The 13,622-nt window shown below is 42.6% G+C and overlaps 1 protein-coding gene across 6 annotated transcripts in view; it reads left to right on the top strand.

Annotated features, from left to right (window-relative positions):
- The window catches only part of ANKRD13B (ankyrin repeat domain 13B), a 281,995-nt gene that overhangs the window by 240,696 nt on the left and 27,677 nt on the right, over positions 1 to 13,622 (top strand). For all 6 annotated transcript variants that reach the window (XM_073565456.1, XM_073565446.1, XM_073565444.1 and 3 more), the window contains exons 7-8: positions 5,638 to 5,704; positions 7,473 to 7,554. In XM_073565456.1, coding sequence (XP_073421557.1) covers positions 5,638 to 5,704; positions 7,473 to 7,554 — 149 coding nt within the window. The remainder of the gene's footprint in view (positions 1 to 5,637; positions 5,705 to 7,472; positions 7,555 to 13,622) is intronic.

Here is a 13,622-nt window from a genome sequence, read left to right as displayed (position 1 = left end):
CATCGCTGGTTGACGCGTGATGAAGTAACAACACCAAAAGATCTGTATCTTCGCCAATGAGACTAGTACTTTTGTTGGATGACATTGACACTGCTGCCTTAACAATCTCCACATCTGCATCCCCCTCTGATTGTATTACGTGGCAACCTCTGTCATTCATGCGCTGTGAAACGAGATTGATAAGAGACTGTTTGTTCTCCACATTCGAAAGGAAGTCCTCCTTTTTCCCGACAAATTTCGTTCCTTCAGCAATGTTCACTTTGTTACTTGTTGGTTTTTTGCGCCATCGCTGATGGGTAATGTCCTTAGTGCTTGGTCCTCCAATGTAACCATCGAATACTATCGTAGCCTTACCATAGTGCTTTAGTGTGAAAGATGCATAGTCTTCAGCGATTGAACAATATGTCTTTCCTTCTGACCACTTCAGTCGATGGAGAAGAGAACCTCCGTCAAGAACATAATGTTCCACTTCTGGTACATCCTTGAGTACTGCGTCATCTGAACTCTGTTCTTTTATAGCAGCCATCAGTTGTGCTTTGTTTGGTTTGCGTAAGAGATGTTATGCCTCAAAGAGGGATGGTGGGCATGGTGAAAGTTCATAGGCCATCACCTCATCAAGGGAAAGATCAGCAGTTTGAGACACCACAAGAAGCCTTTGGAACAAAAGAGCGGGGTCTATTGTTTTGTCCTTAGCAACTTCAATAGCCACACTGGATGCCAGGGTCTTGGCTTTCATTGACCGCTTGTACTTAACTGAAAACAGTGATTGACCCTCCATTGTTGCCACTATTTCTCTGCCAATGGTGAACAGGTTATGGACATTCACATCCTTATTTGCATTGACACCGGTGATAATGTCGCGAAGAGACACTTCATCAGAGAAAGGTGAAAAGGTCTCGAGTTTATCTGCAGTTTTCTCCAGGTCTTCACGATCTCTCCTCGTCCTTGACGTTCTTGCCTCCTTGTGTTGTTCACTGGTGACAAAGCTCTGGCGAGTGAAACCCTGCATTACATCACTGTAGGAAGAGGACACTGGCACAGACAGAGTCCACAAGGCCCTCTGATGTTCGGACATTCCACTTCCTCTGGTGAGTCCTCCTGCAGTTTCTAGGGAGCACATCAGAGCTTGCTCGATGACTAGGTCGCAACCCAGGCCTGCCCAGTACTGATCAGTCCGCCTTACAACATGCAAGCCATTCATAAATCTATGGAAGACTGATGGCATATCATCTTCCAGAGTGGTCATAGACTGGAGGTAAAGGTAGGCGGCCTTCACATAGTTCCCATGCCCAGCAGCTGCAAGAATGGGCAAACATTCGGCTACAGCATGAAGGTGCATCAGCCAGGATCCTGTACGATCGGCCTCGATAAGCTCCCTTGCAATTCCAACCATCTGTTGGTAATTCAGCCATAGTTTACTGGTGCGAGAGTGAGCGGATAATCCGTTTCTTTTGGTGGACAAGAGGTGGGCAATTTCGCTAAGGCAGGTAGAAGTGATGACCGAATTCAAGTCACTCTCCCCTGTCAGTGTCCGAGCATACAACTGCTCAAGTTCTTGCAACAGGTCTGCAAAACCGGGATGGTGGCAAAGTACTTTGTCTGCAACTTGCTGAGTAAGACACTGATCAAGGAGGAGATGGCCACGAACTGCACGCTGAACTGCCTTTCCAGTCATGATGTGTTGCACAGCATTGTCACCGTAAATTGTTCCCAAGATCTCTTTGTTTCCACTCCCATCCGTCAACGTTCCTATGGCACCCATGACATTCATCAATGTGTGGAAGCTCCCGAGCATCAGGACAACATCTCGAACCGGGCTGTCTTCAGGCACCTTGTGTTTGATTTCTGACACTTTCCAATAGAGTGGCTGATCGAATGTAACAACTGCAGCGGATCAGTGTTTATCAGCAAGGTTGCACAGATACTTAAGAGTAGAGAAGATGCATGACTTGTCTCCGGAATACATGTCAATGATGGGCAGGAAGATTACCGAAGACGACCCCGGATGATCACAGTCTTTATGTAGCATGTGCATATTTCCATTCCAGCTCGGTGCAGGCTGTTTGAAGCGTAAAGACATCTCCCACAATACATCAACACGATGGTCAATGGCGTCGAGATATGGCAAGGGCTTGAATTTTATGTTTCGGCGAGTGTGTTTTGTGAAACGGTATTCCCTTACATCAACTCTGCTTTGTTCAACTATCTCCAAGTCCGCAGTCTTCCATCTAAGAACAGTGCGACTGACCTTCCTTCCTGGAGTCACAGTAGCTACCATCCCCATGCCGTGGAAAGTCCCCTTCCCATCTAACGTGATGATATTATGATCGACGTTGTCCGCAGCGAACAGCAGTGCCGTATCCAGTCTGTCTATGGTACCACCGAGTACATCCTGGCCAACAGAAGCAGCAGCGTTTTCCTCGAATCGCTGAACTTCCGAATATGATGAACAATATCCCATGGCTGAGAGACTGTCTACAAGAAATCGAGACCTGAAATGATGATGGAGCTTGACTGCTATCCCAAGCTGCAATGGAGCTACTACAGCCCTGGGAAGTACAGACTGAGCAACTGATTGTCCAATGTTTGCGATCTTCCTGTGAATGTCCTTTCCAACGAAGAGGGTTTCAAGCAAGCAAAGCAAACTCAGGGGGAGATAATCTAAGGCAGACTGACATTCAAGCAAAGAATTCTTCGGATATTCATCGGTTGAAGATGGGATCTTAGACTTGATATCGCTCTTGATTAGTTTGGCCGCAGTCTCTATGATGGCTCTCTTCTGGGCTTCTTCATCCATTTCCTGACTACGGAAATAGTCCCTCAGGATTATTCTGGTCTTTTCACGGAACGTTACAATGTTAGGCAACCCTTCACACTCTGCTATGCATAGCGAATCGCCATACCTCTCCTCCAGCTTATACCTCAGCCATTTATTACTATAGGCAGCACTGTCTCCTTCTACAAGATACTCCGTCATTTTCTCTGCAAGATCTGTGACAGTCAGTTGCTCGTCATCGTTGTCCTCGAGAAATGCACACATTCTCTAGAACGCTTGCTCTTGGTCCATGTTCATCGGCCTCCCTTCCTTCCGCGGTTTCTTTGTAGTAGATCCACCACCATGACGCATAGGAATTCCGTAATTTGTCCAAAAGTTAATGTCACATGAACGATGATACAGTCTGCAGCATGTAAGTCCTTCCCAAAGTACGCGATTCTCCCTTGAATGGTGATTGCCCAGTCATCATTACGCTGTTTGCAATGTGACAAGATGGACCTTACAAATCCGTTTTAACAAAGCTATAGTCATCGAAATCACTACTAGATCTTGTCTTCACCACTTCATGTCCACAGAACAAACACTGCGTCGTGCTATCATAGGATCCAGTAGACACCCGTGTACCTCTCTTGGCAGGTGAACGATGAACGGAAGTAGCTTTATTATGCAAGTCTATCTGCTTCTTGTTTATGTTGTTCATACGACATCTCTTGTGCACCACTGCTCCAGCAGCTACCACAGTGCTAACGCCCCTCTCAACACTGGCTTTATTGATCCCTTCAGCTCCTTTCGCACCAATCACCACTCTTTCTCCATCATCATCTACTTCATGACTGCATAAGGGGCAAGTTTCTTGACTTTCCATCATTCTCAGCTCTGTAAAAGAAGATAAATAAATCGTTAAATAATAAATATAATAATAGTAGTAATTGTAAAAGAAATATGATAGACACTGAAAGGCGAGTCGCATTTACCATTTTACAGCTTTGGCGGCCATATTCTTTGACGTCACATTTGGACCCTTTGTGGTAACCCTATCTTGGTAAACTTTTAGTATGTTTTCCCCTACATGCAATACTGCAAAAAAAAAAACAATAAAACGCTTTCTTGGAATTTGTTCAGGGTAAAGGATTTTTTTTTTCGTATTTTGACTGGACTAGAGGAGTATTGCATGGCCTATAAGTCCCCTCATTCTGGCATGGCACTCTCTATAAGGAGAGAAATCTTTAGATCCCCATTAGAGGCCTCACATCCAGCCAAATGATACCTTTTGCTTTGCACTGATGATGGACTAACAACCTGAAATGTGTTTGCAAACAGAGTGTCTGGTTTGGTTTATCCTAAGTCACGTGGCTAGGCTCAATAAAGGGTCAGTGTTGACTTTCACTGCTTCAGTGCATCTGTAAGTCTTTAGTTAGCTGAGTGATCTGTAAAATAAATTCAAATTGTTAGAGTTCTTGCTCCAGTCGGCTGTTTCTGCACCTCTGCTCATTTCTCTCAGTATTAATGATAGCAAAAAGGAGGGGGTTGTGCACAAATCTACATTGGAGAGAGAGGAAACTATGTAAAGAGCAAGGAAAACAAACAAAAGGAGAGTGAGGAAAACAGGCTATAATCAAGGGGGAAAGCACATGAAGAGAAAATAAGTACAGTATTAGAGCTTTGTTGATAAATGTGAAGAGAGTAACACCATGGATCACACAGAGCTCACACCCAGCCTATATTACTGGGAGGGACACTCCCAAAAGTGAAAAATTTAAAACTTGGATCAGACTGCAGACTCATCAGGAGTTCTGAAAATGAGTGAAGGAATGAAAACTGCAGACTTAAAAAATGCAATTTTCTTAAATAAAGTTCACAACTAACATAGATAAAAATCATGTTTCCATGTCAAAGGCGTCCATAGCCTCTAGGTTAGCAAGGAAACCTGGCATGGTTAAGAGCATGCATTCTGATTAAATGTTTAATAAAACTCTGGTCTATAATATAGGCTGTAATTTAGGATTGGTAAAAGAGAAGTAATACAATGTAGTTACATAAATTAAGAGCTCATGAATATTCATGTTACAAGCTGAAATTGTACAGAGATGTTCACCATTAACATTTCCAACAATGATATGTTGGGTGCATAGCTGAACTATTTTCTCATTTTACCACATTCTTTTTTTCTTGTGCATGTCATTCCTCACTTTGCCCTCATCATCCTATCAATGTATTTTTGGGAACACCCAACACCCCCTGAAATCCTCCTTCCACAAAGTTAGGGGATGCTTTGTGAGATTTCCCAACTCCTCCAGTAGTCTGACATGTCTCACCTTTATCAGTTGCTTTCTGGACATTTTTGGAAAGTTAGCAAATATTATAGGTGTTGGTACTAATAATAATAATGTCATATTATTGGCGTGAGGTACTGTTGTGTTATACTCTAATATATTCTTGAGATTACCGTAAGTGTGGAGCTTTACTTTCTGGCATTTGGCAAATGTCTCACTGTAGAAAGAGGTTGTTCAGTTCAAGTGGAGAAGGATAAATCTTGGGACCAGCATGGAGTGACGTTGCCAAGAACCGGTGTTTTATTAAAAGCACTGAAGCTTAGATATCAGTTTTAATTTCTCAGCTTTATCAAAACAGTCAGGCAGCACAGGTTGGCATCACTTCAGTGCTGGAATGACACTTTTATGTACAAAAACTTCATTAAGATACTTGGTCTGGAATATTCCGATAACGTCCGGTACTCTGAGGAAGTTAATATACGAACAGCTTATCTGTGATATTATTCAGGGCTTCTGCTACTTCATAGATACGGTCCTGGATCATGATAAAAAGAAGCAATTTTGTGCTTTTTTTATTTTCCCTTACAGAAACAAATCAGGAATCCTCGGCTGGAGAAGCGAGAAAACTGAGGTTATCAATGGCTATGAGGCAAAGGTAAGACGCATAACCTGACCTGCAATCCAGATAGGCGTGGAGGTGAAAGGCGCTGTAAACAGGTCACTATGAATTACAATAAATGTACCCCAATGAAATCATTCTGTGGGAGCTCTTAGTTATAGTTGTTTATCTGAACTTCTACTAATTCTGACTTACATTTCTGTCATCACAATGCTGGTTGGTTCAGTCCTCTACAACAGTCACAGTATCTCATGTGGCCTCTTGGGAAAATTAATTGCTCACCCCTGAGTTAGATGATTTATCAAAGACACGAGCATTTGCTGCAAAGAGGTAGCTGTTGCAATTTTTGTGCATGCCTTTTTTTTCAGATGACCCCACATACTAATATAAGCCAATAATCATATGAGTGAGTAGCTCCCTCTCAATAAGCCAGTGAGATAGCTCATAAGTAATATCGGTTCCCTGGTAGACGCAGCATAGGTAAAGTGCAGAGGCACCGAGTCTGGTCAGATCCAGCAATCTGCCAGCTTCAGAGCAGCGTTTGCAGAGTCTAAAGCACAGATTTTGCAAGTAGCGTGCTGTCCTTCCATCAAGAGACAAAGCAAAGAGAAAAGATCACACCCTACAAGGGGAACACCTCAATTGCACAAAAGATATAATAATGTATAAAATGTATAAATTTTATTTGTAACCAAGCAAAGGTACACATATGACAAAACAAAACACATATAAAAACAATTAAAATTGCATCCAATTATGCAAAGGAACCAAAGATAATACCACACCTTAATATAGAGATTGTGGTAAACCACAATGCTGTTAGACCCCTTCTTTTTGGTATCGTATATATACTCCATTATATCGGTCATGTATATGTTTATCTTTTTGCATATTCACCTTGTGCATATATGAGGTCCCTTGTAAATTTGGTGATGTGTTAATTCATCAATCTGTGCTATATATTTTTAAGGCAGCCATTTTTCTGATATAGTGCCTTCTGCGAGAACCCTATGTGGTTTACCACAATCTCTATATTAAGGTGTGGTATTGTCTTTGGTTCCTTTGCATAATTGGATGCAATTTTAATTGTTTTTATATGTGTTTTGTTTTGTCATATGTGTACCTTTGCTTGGTTACAAATAAAATTTATACATTTTGTCCATTATTATATCTTTTGTGCAATTGAGGTGTTCCCCTTGTATGGGTGTGATCTTTTCTCTTTGCTTTGTCTACTGTCTTTTACATACCCTGGTGAACCCTCTTGTCTTTCTATATGGATTTATGCCTATAGGTTATTAGTGGTGCCCTCCGCTTCTCTTACATATATATGTCTGTCCTTCCATCAAGTAACCAGACAATTTAAGGGCGCAGTCAGACGGCTGTATTAATCGGACCCAGATTGGAACTCGGTGCACGGACTGGCCGGCGGTTCTCATGACCCGAGCGTGACAGCTTCCTGTATTTCCATGCAGCTGTCATGCTTGGGTCGGGCGCGGACAGTCTAGGCGTTCCAATCTTGGCCCTATTTATACGGCAGTGTGACTGTTCCCTGAGACTGTGGAGGTGCCCGGTAACCCAGGCATTGAGCTGAACACTATAAAATTAAAAATTCTTCAGTTTTGTAGAACTTAGAGGATTTTTAATAAGTGAGTAATTGCAAAGTTTACATGCTTTTACTACGACTTTGCAATTTAACCAATTAATGACGAGTTGACAAATGCTTTAAAATATAATTTAATAATATTATATAAATAAATGAGCATTAACAATTGTATTATACCTCTTTAATTTTTTTTTTCCTCAGGTATATGGGGCTTCCAATGTAGAATTAATTACTAGAACCCGCACAGAACATTTATCGGACCAGCACAAAGGAAAGAGCAAAGGTAATGTCGAATACACAGATAGTTTCCAAGTACAGCTGGACTTTACCCCTAAGGCTAGGTGCAAAGTGTGTTTGGTGCATGTGCAGGGAAAAATTATTGGTACACATGCCAAATCCGTCCTTAGAGTTTTACAGCGGCGTGTAATAGTTTGGGCACCCCTAGTCAAAATTACTGTTATTGTAAAAAGTTAAGCAAGTTAAAGAATAAATTATTTCTAAAAGGGCTAAAGTTAAAGATTTTTTATTTATTTATCTCATTTATATAGCGCCGTTAATTACACAGCTCTTTACATACACTATCGGCACTGTCCCCGATGGGGCTTACAATCTAGAATAACATTCAGTATGTCTTTGGAATGTGGGAGGAAACCCACACAAACACGGGGAAAACATACAAACTCCTTGCAGATGTTGTCCTTGGTGGGATTTGAACCCAAGACCCCAGCGCTGCAAGACTGCAGTGGTAACCACTGAGCCACCGTGCTGCGCTGATGACACATTTCCTTTGTATTCTAGGCAATTATATATATATATATATAGTCAATTTTTACATTTTAAAAATTTCAATAAGGAGAGTGGCAGATGCAAAAGCTTGGGCATCCTGCATGGTTAGCACCTATTAGCACCTCCTTTTGAAAGTATCACAGGTTGTAAATGCTTTTTATAGCCAGCCAAGATTCTTTTAATTCTTGTTTGAGAGATTTTCATCCATTCCTGTTTGGAAAATTCTTCCAATTCTGTGAGATTCCTGGGTCGTTTTTCATGCTTTGCTATTTGGAGGTCTAGCCACAGATTTTCAATGATGTTCAGATCATGGGACTGAGAGGGCCATTGTAAGTAAAACCTTCAGCTTGCGCCTTTTAAGGTAGCCTATTGTGGATTTTAACATGTGAGTAGGATCATTAGCATTTGTAGAAGTCATTCTCTTTTCAACTTCAGCTTTTTTTACAGATGGCATTTTGTTTGCATCAAGACTGTCCCAATTTATTTTTGGATTAGTGACAGCTCTGGTTCTGCTATAATTTAAATGTAGCTTTTTTCTTTTGAGCCAGCAAGGGTTAATGTCAGTTTTCTTGCTGGTAGCTGCTGTGTTGCTGGTCAGCTGATGTGGGTGGGGACCACTCCCACCATCCTTTTAAATAGTCACATGACGCATCAGCTGACTATTGGTAATAGAGTTATAGAGTGCACTAGCCAGCGTATAGTGAGGTGACAATTAGGGGCAAGGCTCGTGATGGCAGCAGGGGGAAGGACCTGCCAAGGGCGTTAGTGGTCCTTAAGGATAGGCACAGGTTGGAGTCAGGAGCTGCCCCATCCCTCGATCCCTACTGTTAGGGCCTTCTTCTCCCTATTCCATCCCGTTGTTTGTGTATGTTGTGACATCCGCCGGACTTACCCGCTCCATCTGCAACAAAGAATTTGTTGAAATTTCATTGAATCCTTTCTTCCCTCTACCCATGAAATATTCCCCATGCCATTGGCTGTAACACAATTCCAAAGCCTGATTGATCCACCCCAGTGCTTAATGGTTGGTGAGATGTTCTTTAAGACCGGAGTCACACTAGTGTATGGCATCCGATGATTCTCTCATGTGAGAGCATCGGATGCAATATTCTAATGACCCTCGGCTCCTACTCTGCTGCGAGCGGGAGCCGAGTGTCATGCTACTCGCATGACCGGATCAGAGCACAACTGTGGAGGAGATGAAGAAAGTAATTTTTCCATCTCCTCTGCTGTCGGCAGGAAATCGCACTGCACTCGGGTGATATCCGAGTGCAGTGCAATGTTTCACTCTCAGTCGTAGACTTGTATGGGAGAGAGTGAGCTGAGTCTCACTGCCGATCGCAGCATGCTGCGATTGTTCTCTCATATGAATCAGCATGACAAAATAATCACACTTGTGAGCTGCCCCATAGTGGGCAGAGTGCTACACAATGTCTTATTGCATAGCACTCAGTTGTGTTATACGGCAGTGTGACTCCGGCCTTACTAAAATTCTGTGCCCTTTTTTCTCCACACATACCGTTGATCATTGTGGTCAAAGAGGTAGTGGTACATTGTTCTACTGTTCAGAGACACCTGCACAAATACGGTCTTCATGAAAGAGTCATGAGAAGAAAACCTCCAGAGTCTGCTAAATCTTTCTGAAGCTCTTTTACAGTAAAGCAGGGGTTCTGATTTTCCCATCTAGCAATCCTACAAGCTGCTTTCACAGAAATTTTGCTTGGTCTTCCAGACCTTATCTGGACCTCCACTGTTTCAGTTAACTGCCATTTCTTAATTACATTTCGAACAGAGGAAAGGGCAATTTGAAAACGCTTTGCTATCTTCTTATAGCCTTCTTCTTCTTTGTGGGCCTCCACCTTTTTCATTTTCAGAGTGCTAGGCAGCTGCTTAGAAGAAACCATGGCTGCAGTTTTTTGGCACAAAGTTAGAGGAGGGTGGGTTTTTATAAAGCTGGGAAATTTGCATCACCTGGCCTTTATCAATGATGATAGTGAACAAGCCATAAGCCTAACAGACTAAAGGCCCCATCACACACAGCGATCTCGGTAGTGAGATCGCTGATTTTGTGACGCCACAGCGATCTCGCCAGCGAGATTGTTATGTGTGATGGGGATCAGCGACCGCCCCCCCCGCCGGGTATCGCTGATCGCGCACTACCGTCCTGGGCCATTTTTTGACAGTTTCTCTCCCGCTGGCCAGCGCGCATCGCTGCGTGTGGCAGCGGGAGCCAACGATCAGCGAGGCTCCCAGTGCTCTAAGCAAGCGCTGGAAGCTGGTATCTAAGGTAAATATCTGGTTACTAAGCGGCGCACGTCACTTAGTTACCCGATGTGTACCTTAGAAACCTGCATGCTCTCAGCTCCCGGAACGAGCACGCAGGTTTCTAAGGTACACATCGGGTAACTAAGTGACGCGCGCCGCTTAGTAACCCGATATTTACCTTAGATACCAGCATCCTCGCTGGTGCTGATCGCTGGTGAAGCTGCCTGTTTGGCAGCTCACCAGCGATCATGTAGCGATGCACCAGCGATCCTGACATGGTCGTATCGTTGTCGGGATCGCTGGTGCATTTTTAAGTGTAACGGTACCCTAATTAAGATCTGAAACCTTGGTCAAAGTTATCTGAGCATAGAAATCTCCAAGAGTGCCCAAACTTTTGTATTAGCTTATTTTCCTTTTTGTAATTTTTAAAATGTGTGTACAGTGTATATATATATATATATATATATATATATATATATATATATATACTAGCTGAAGAGCCCGGCGCTGCCCGGGCATAGTAACTAACTGTGGTTAGTTATAGCAAATTATAATTATCCTCCATCCCATAGTCCCGTGCTCATATACCCATCATACATATCCACGATCCCATAGGCCCGTGCCCATATACCCTTCATACATATCCTCCATCCCATAGCCGAGTGCCCATATACCCATCACACATCCTCCATCCCATAGTCCTATGCCCATATACCCATCATACATATTCGCCATCCCATAGTCCCGTGCCCATATACCCATCATACATATTCGCCATCCCATAGTCGAGTGCCCATATACCCATCATACATATTCGCCATCCCATAGTCGAGTGCCCATATACCCATCACACATCCTTCATCTCACAGTCCCATGCCCATATACCCATCATACATATCCTCCATCCCATAGTCCCATGCCCATATACCCGTCATACATATCCTCTAGCCCATAGTCCCGTGCCCATATACTCATCACACATCCTCCATCCCATAGTCCCATGCCCATATACCCATTATGACATCATCATCACCATGGCAACCATTATGACATAACCGTCACCATTGCAACCTATGATGAATCAGCGTCGCCATGGCAACAATTGTGACATCATAATGAAGGGCGGGGCTTGATGCACACACACTTTTTCCCCATTATGTAGATAGGGCAAAATTGTTTGGTGAATTGGAACGTGCGGGGTTAAAATTTCGCCTCACAAAATAGCCTAGGACACTCTCGGGGTCCAGACGTGTGACTGTGCCAAATTTTGTGGCTGTAGCTGCGACGGTGCGGATGCCAATCCCGGACATACATGCATACATACACACACTTGAGCTTTATATATATATATATATATATATATATATATATACAGGGGTTGGACAAAATAATGGAAACACCTGGAAACAGGATAGTTTAATATGGTGTAGGTCCACCTTTTGCGGCGATTACAGCCTCAATTCTGCGAGGTATGGATTCATACAAGGTGTGAATTGTTTCCAAAGGAATTGTAGCCCATTCTTCAGTTAAAACACCCTCCAGTTCTTTGAGCGATGATGGCGGCAGAAATCGACGTCTAACTTGAATCTCTAAAATCGACCATAAATGCTCAATAATGTTGAGGTCTGGGGATTGTGGGGGCCAGATGAGATGCTCAACTTCATTAGAATGTTCCTCGTGCCATGCTTTAACGATTCTAGCTGTATGAATTGGTGCATTATCATCCTGAAAGATGGCGTTCCCCTAGGGGAACAGTGCTTGAACCACAGGATGCACTTGGTTGCCCAAAATGCCTAAATAATCGCAGCTGTTAATTCTTCCATGAAGGGATATCATTGGCCTGGCGGATCTCCACGAAATAGCACCCCAGATCATCACCGCTATGTTTTACGGTTGGGAAAAGGCAGTCTGGATGGAATGCTTCTTTCGGCTGTCTCCAAAAGTACACTCGGCCGGAGGTCGGAAATAGGGTAAACGATGATTTGTCTGAGAATATCACGTTTCCACTGCTCGAGGGACCAATTCTGGAGGTTTCTACACCACTCTAAACGCTTGGAAACATTTGTCATTGAGAGCAGCGGTTTTCGAATTGCATCTCTTCCGTGGAATCCAGAATTGTGCAGCTCCCGATGAACAGTTTTCGTGGAAACTGGGTTCTGTAGGTGTTCATTGAGCTCAGCAGTGATTTTCGGAGCCGTGATCTTGTGATCCTCTCTCACAATTCGCTTTAGAGTCCAACGGTCTTTCTCAGTCAACTTCGACTTTCGGCCGGACCTGTGCTTTGCTGCGGACGTTTTTCCTTCTCTTTCAAACGCAGTCATTACTTTGTAGACAGTACCTCTTGACACGCCAAGCATTCGGGCACTTTCTGTTACACTAGCGCCTGCCATACGAGCACCAACAATTTGGCCTCTTTGAAAATCCGAGAGGTCTGCCATTGGTATCAGGTTATCATCAATGTTCTTACAATTCTGCAAAACAAACAGTTAATTTACATACACATATCACATAACACAAATAATCAACTACAAAACATTACCACATGTCACGGTTTGCATGTTTATAACATGTTCGAAGATTATGATGCCAAAACGTTAGGTGTTTCCATTATTTTGTCCAACCCCTTATATATATATATATATATATATATATATATAATATGTGTGTATTATAGAATATATAATATAATTTTCTTTGCCTAAAATTAAAAGGAAACGTGTCATCTTTATCTTTAGTCCTTTTAGAGATCTTTAACTTGCTTAACTGTTCACAATAACAGTCATTTTGACCAGGGGTTCCCAAACTTTTACATGCCACTGTATGAGGCCAGTGGATGGAAAATAGATCACTGCATCTGCCAGGCTGCTATATGTCAGTATGCTATTTTTTATTCTTTAGGAAAGTCGAGCCTTCTGTGCTGTCACATACTGTGAAGTATAGAGAATATTAGTTTCCACTACTTGTAGACCATATAAGTAACCACATGGTATACAGTTGCATACATTTCTATGTTCGTCCCATGCGCTAGAAGATTTTCCTACCATGTGCCAATTGTTAAGCCAAAATGCGATGTAAACAGTCTCTTTCCTCAGTCCTCTGGAGCTGGTCCTTGGGCTATATGACTAAGGTGGATATTTATTGCTTCTAAAGTGCTGGAACAGGTTTGTTTTAACACATTTAAACTAAGTTCTTGAAACTAGAAAATTGGTGTGAAATAGCAGAAATGTGTGATCTTACCATGAGAAACAATACAAAGAGCAAAATATAAAAAAAACACCTGAAGTGCGGTGCAAGCCACAT

Source organism: Dendrobates tinctorius, unplaced genomic scaffold (assembly GCF_039654945.1).
Source record: "Dendrobates tinctorius isolate UK_male_01 unplaced genomic scaffold, ASM3965494v1 ptg000016l, whole genome shotgun sequence".
Taxonomy (NCBI): Eukaryota; Metazoa; Chordata; class Amphibia; order Anura; family Dendrobatidae; genus Dendrobates; species Dendrobates tinctorius.
The sequence above is the reverse complement of the archived record's forward strand: the minus strand, read 5'-3'. Positions and strand labels throughout refer to the sequence as shown.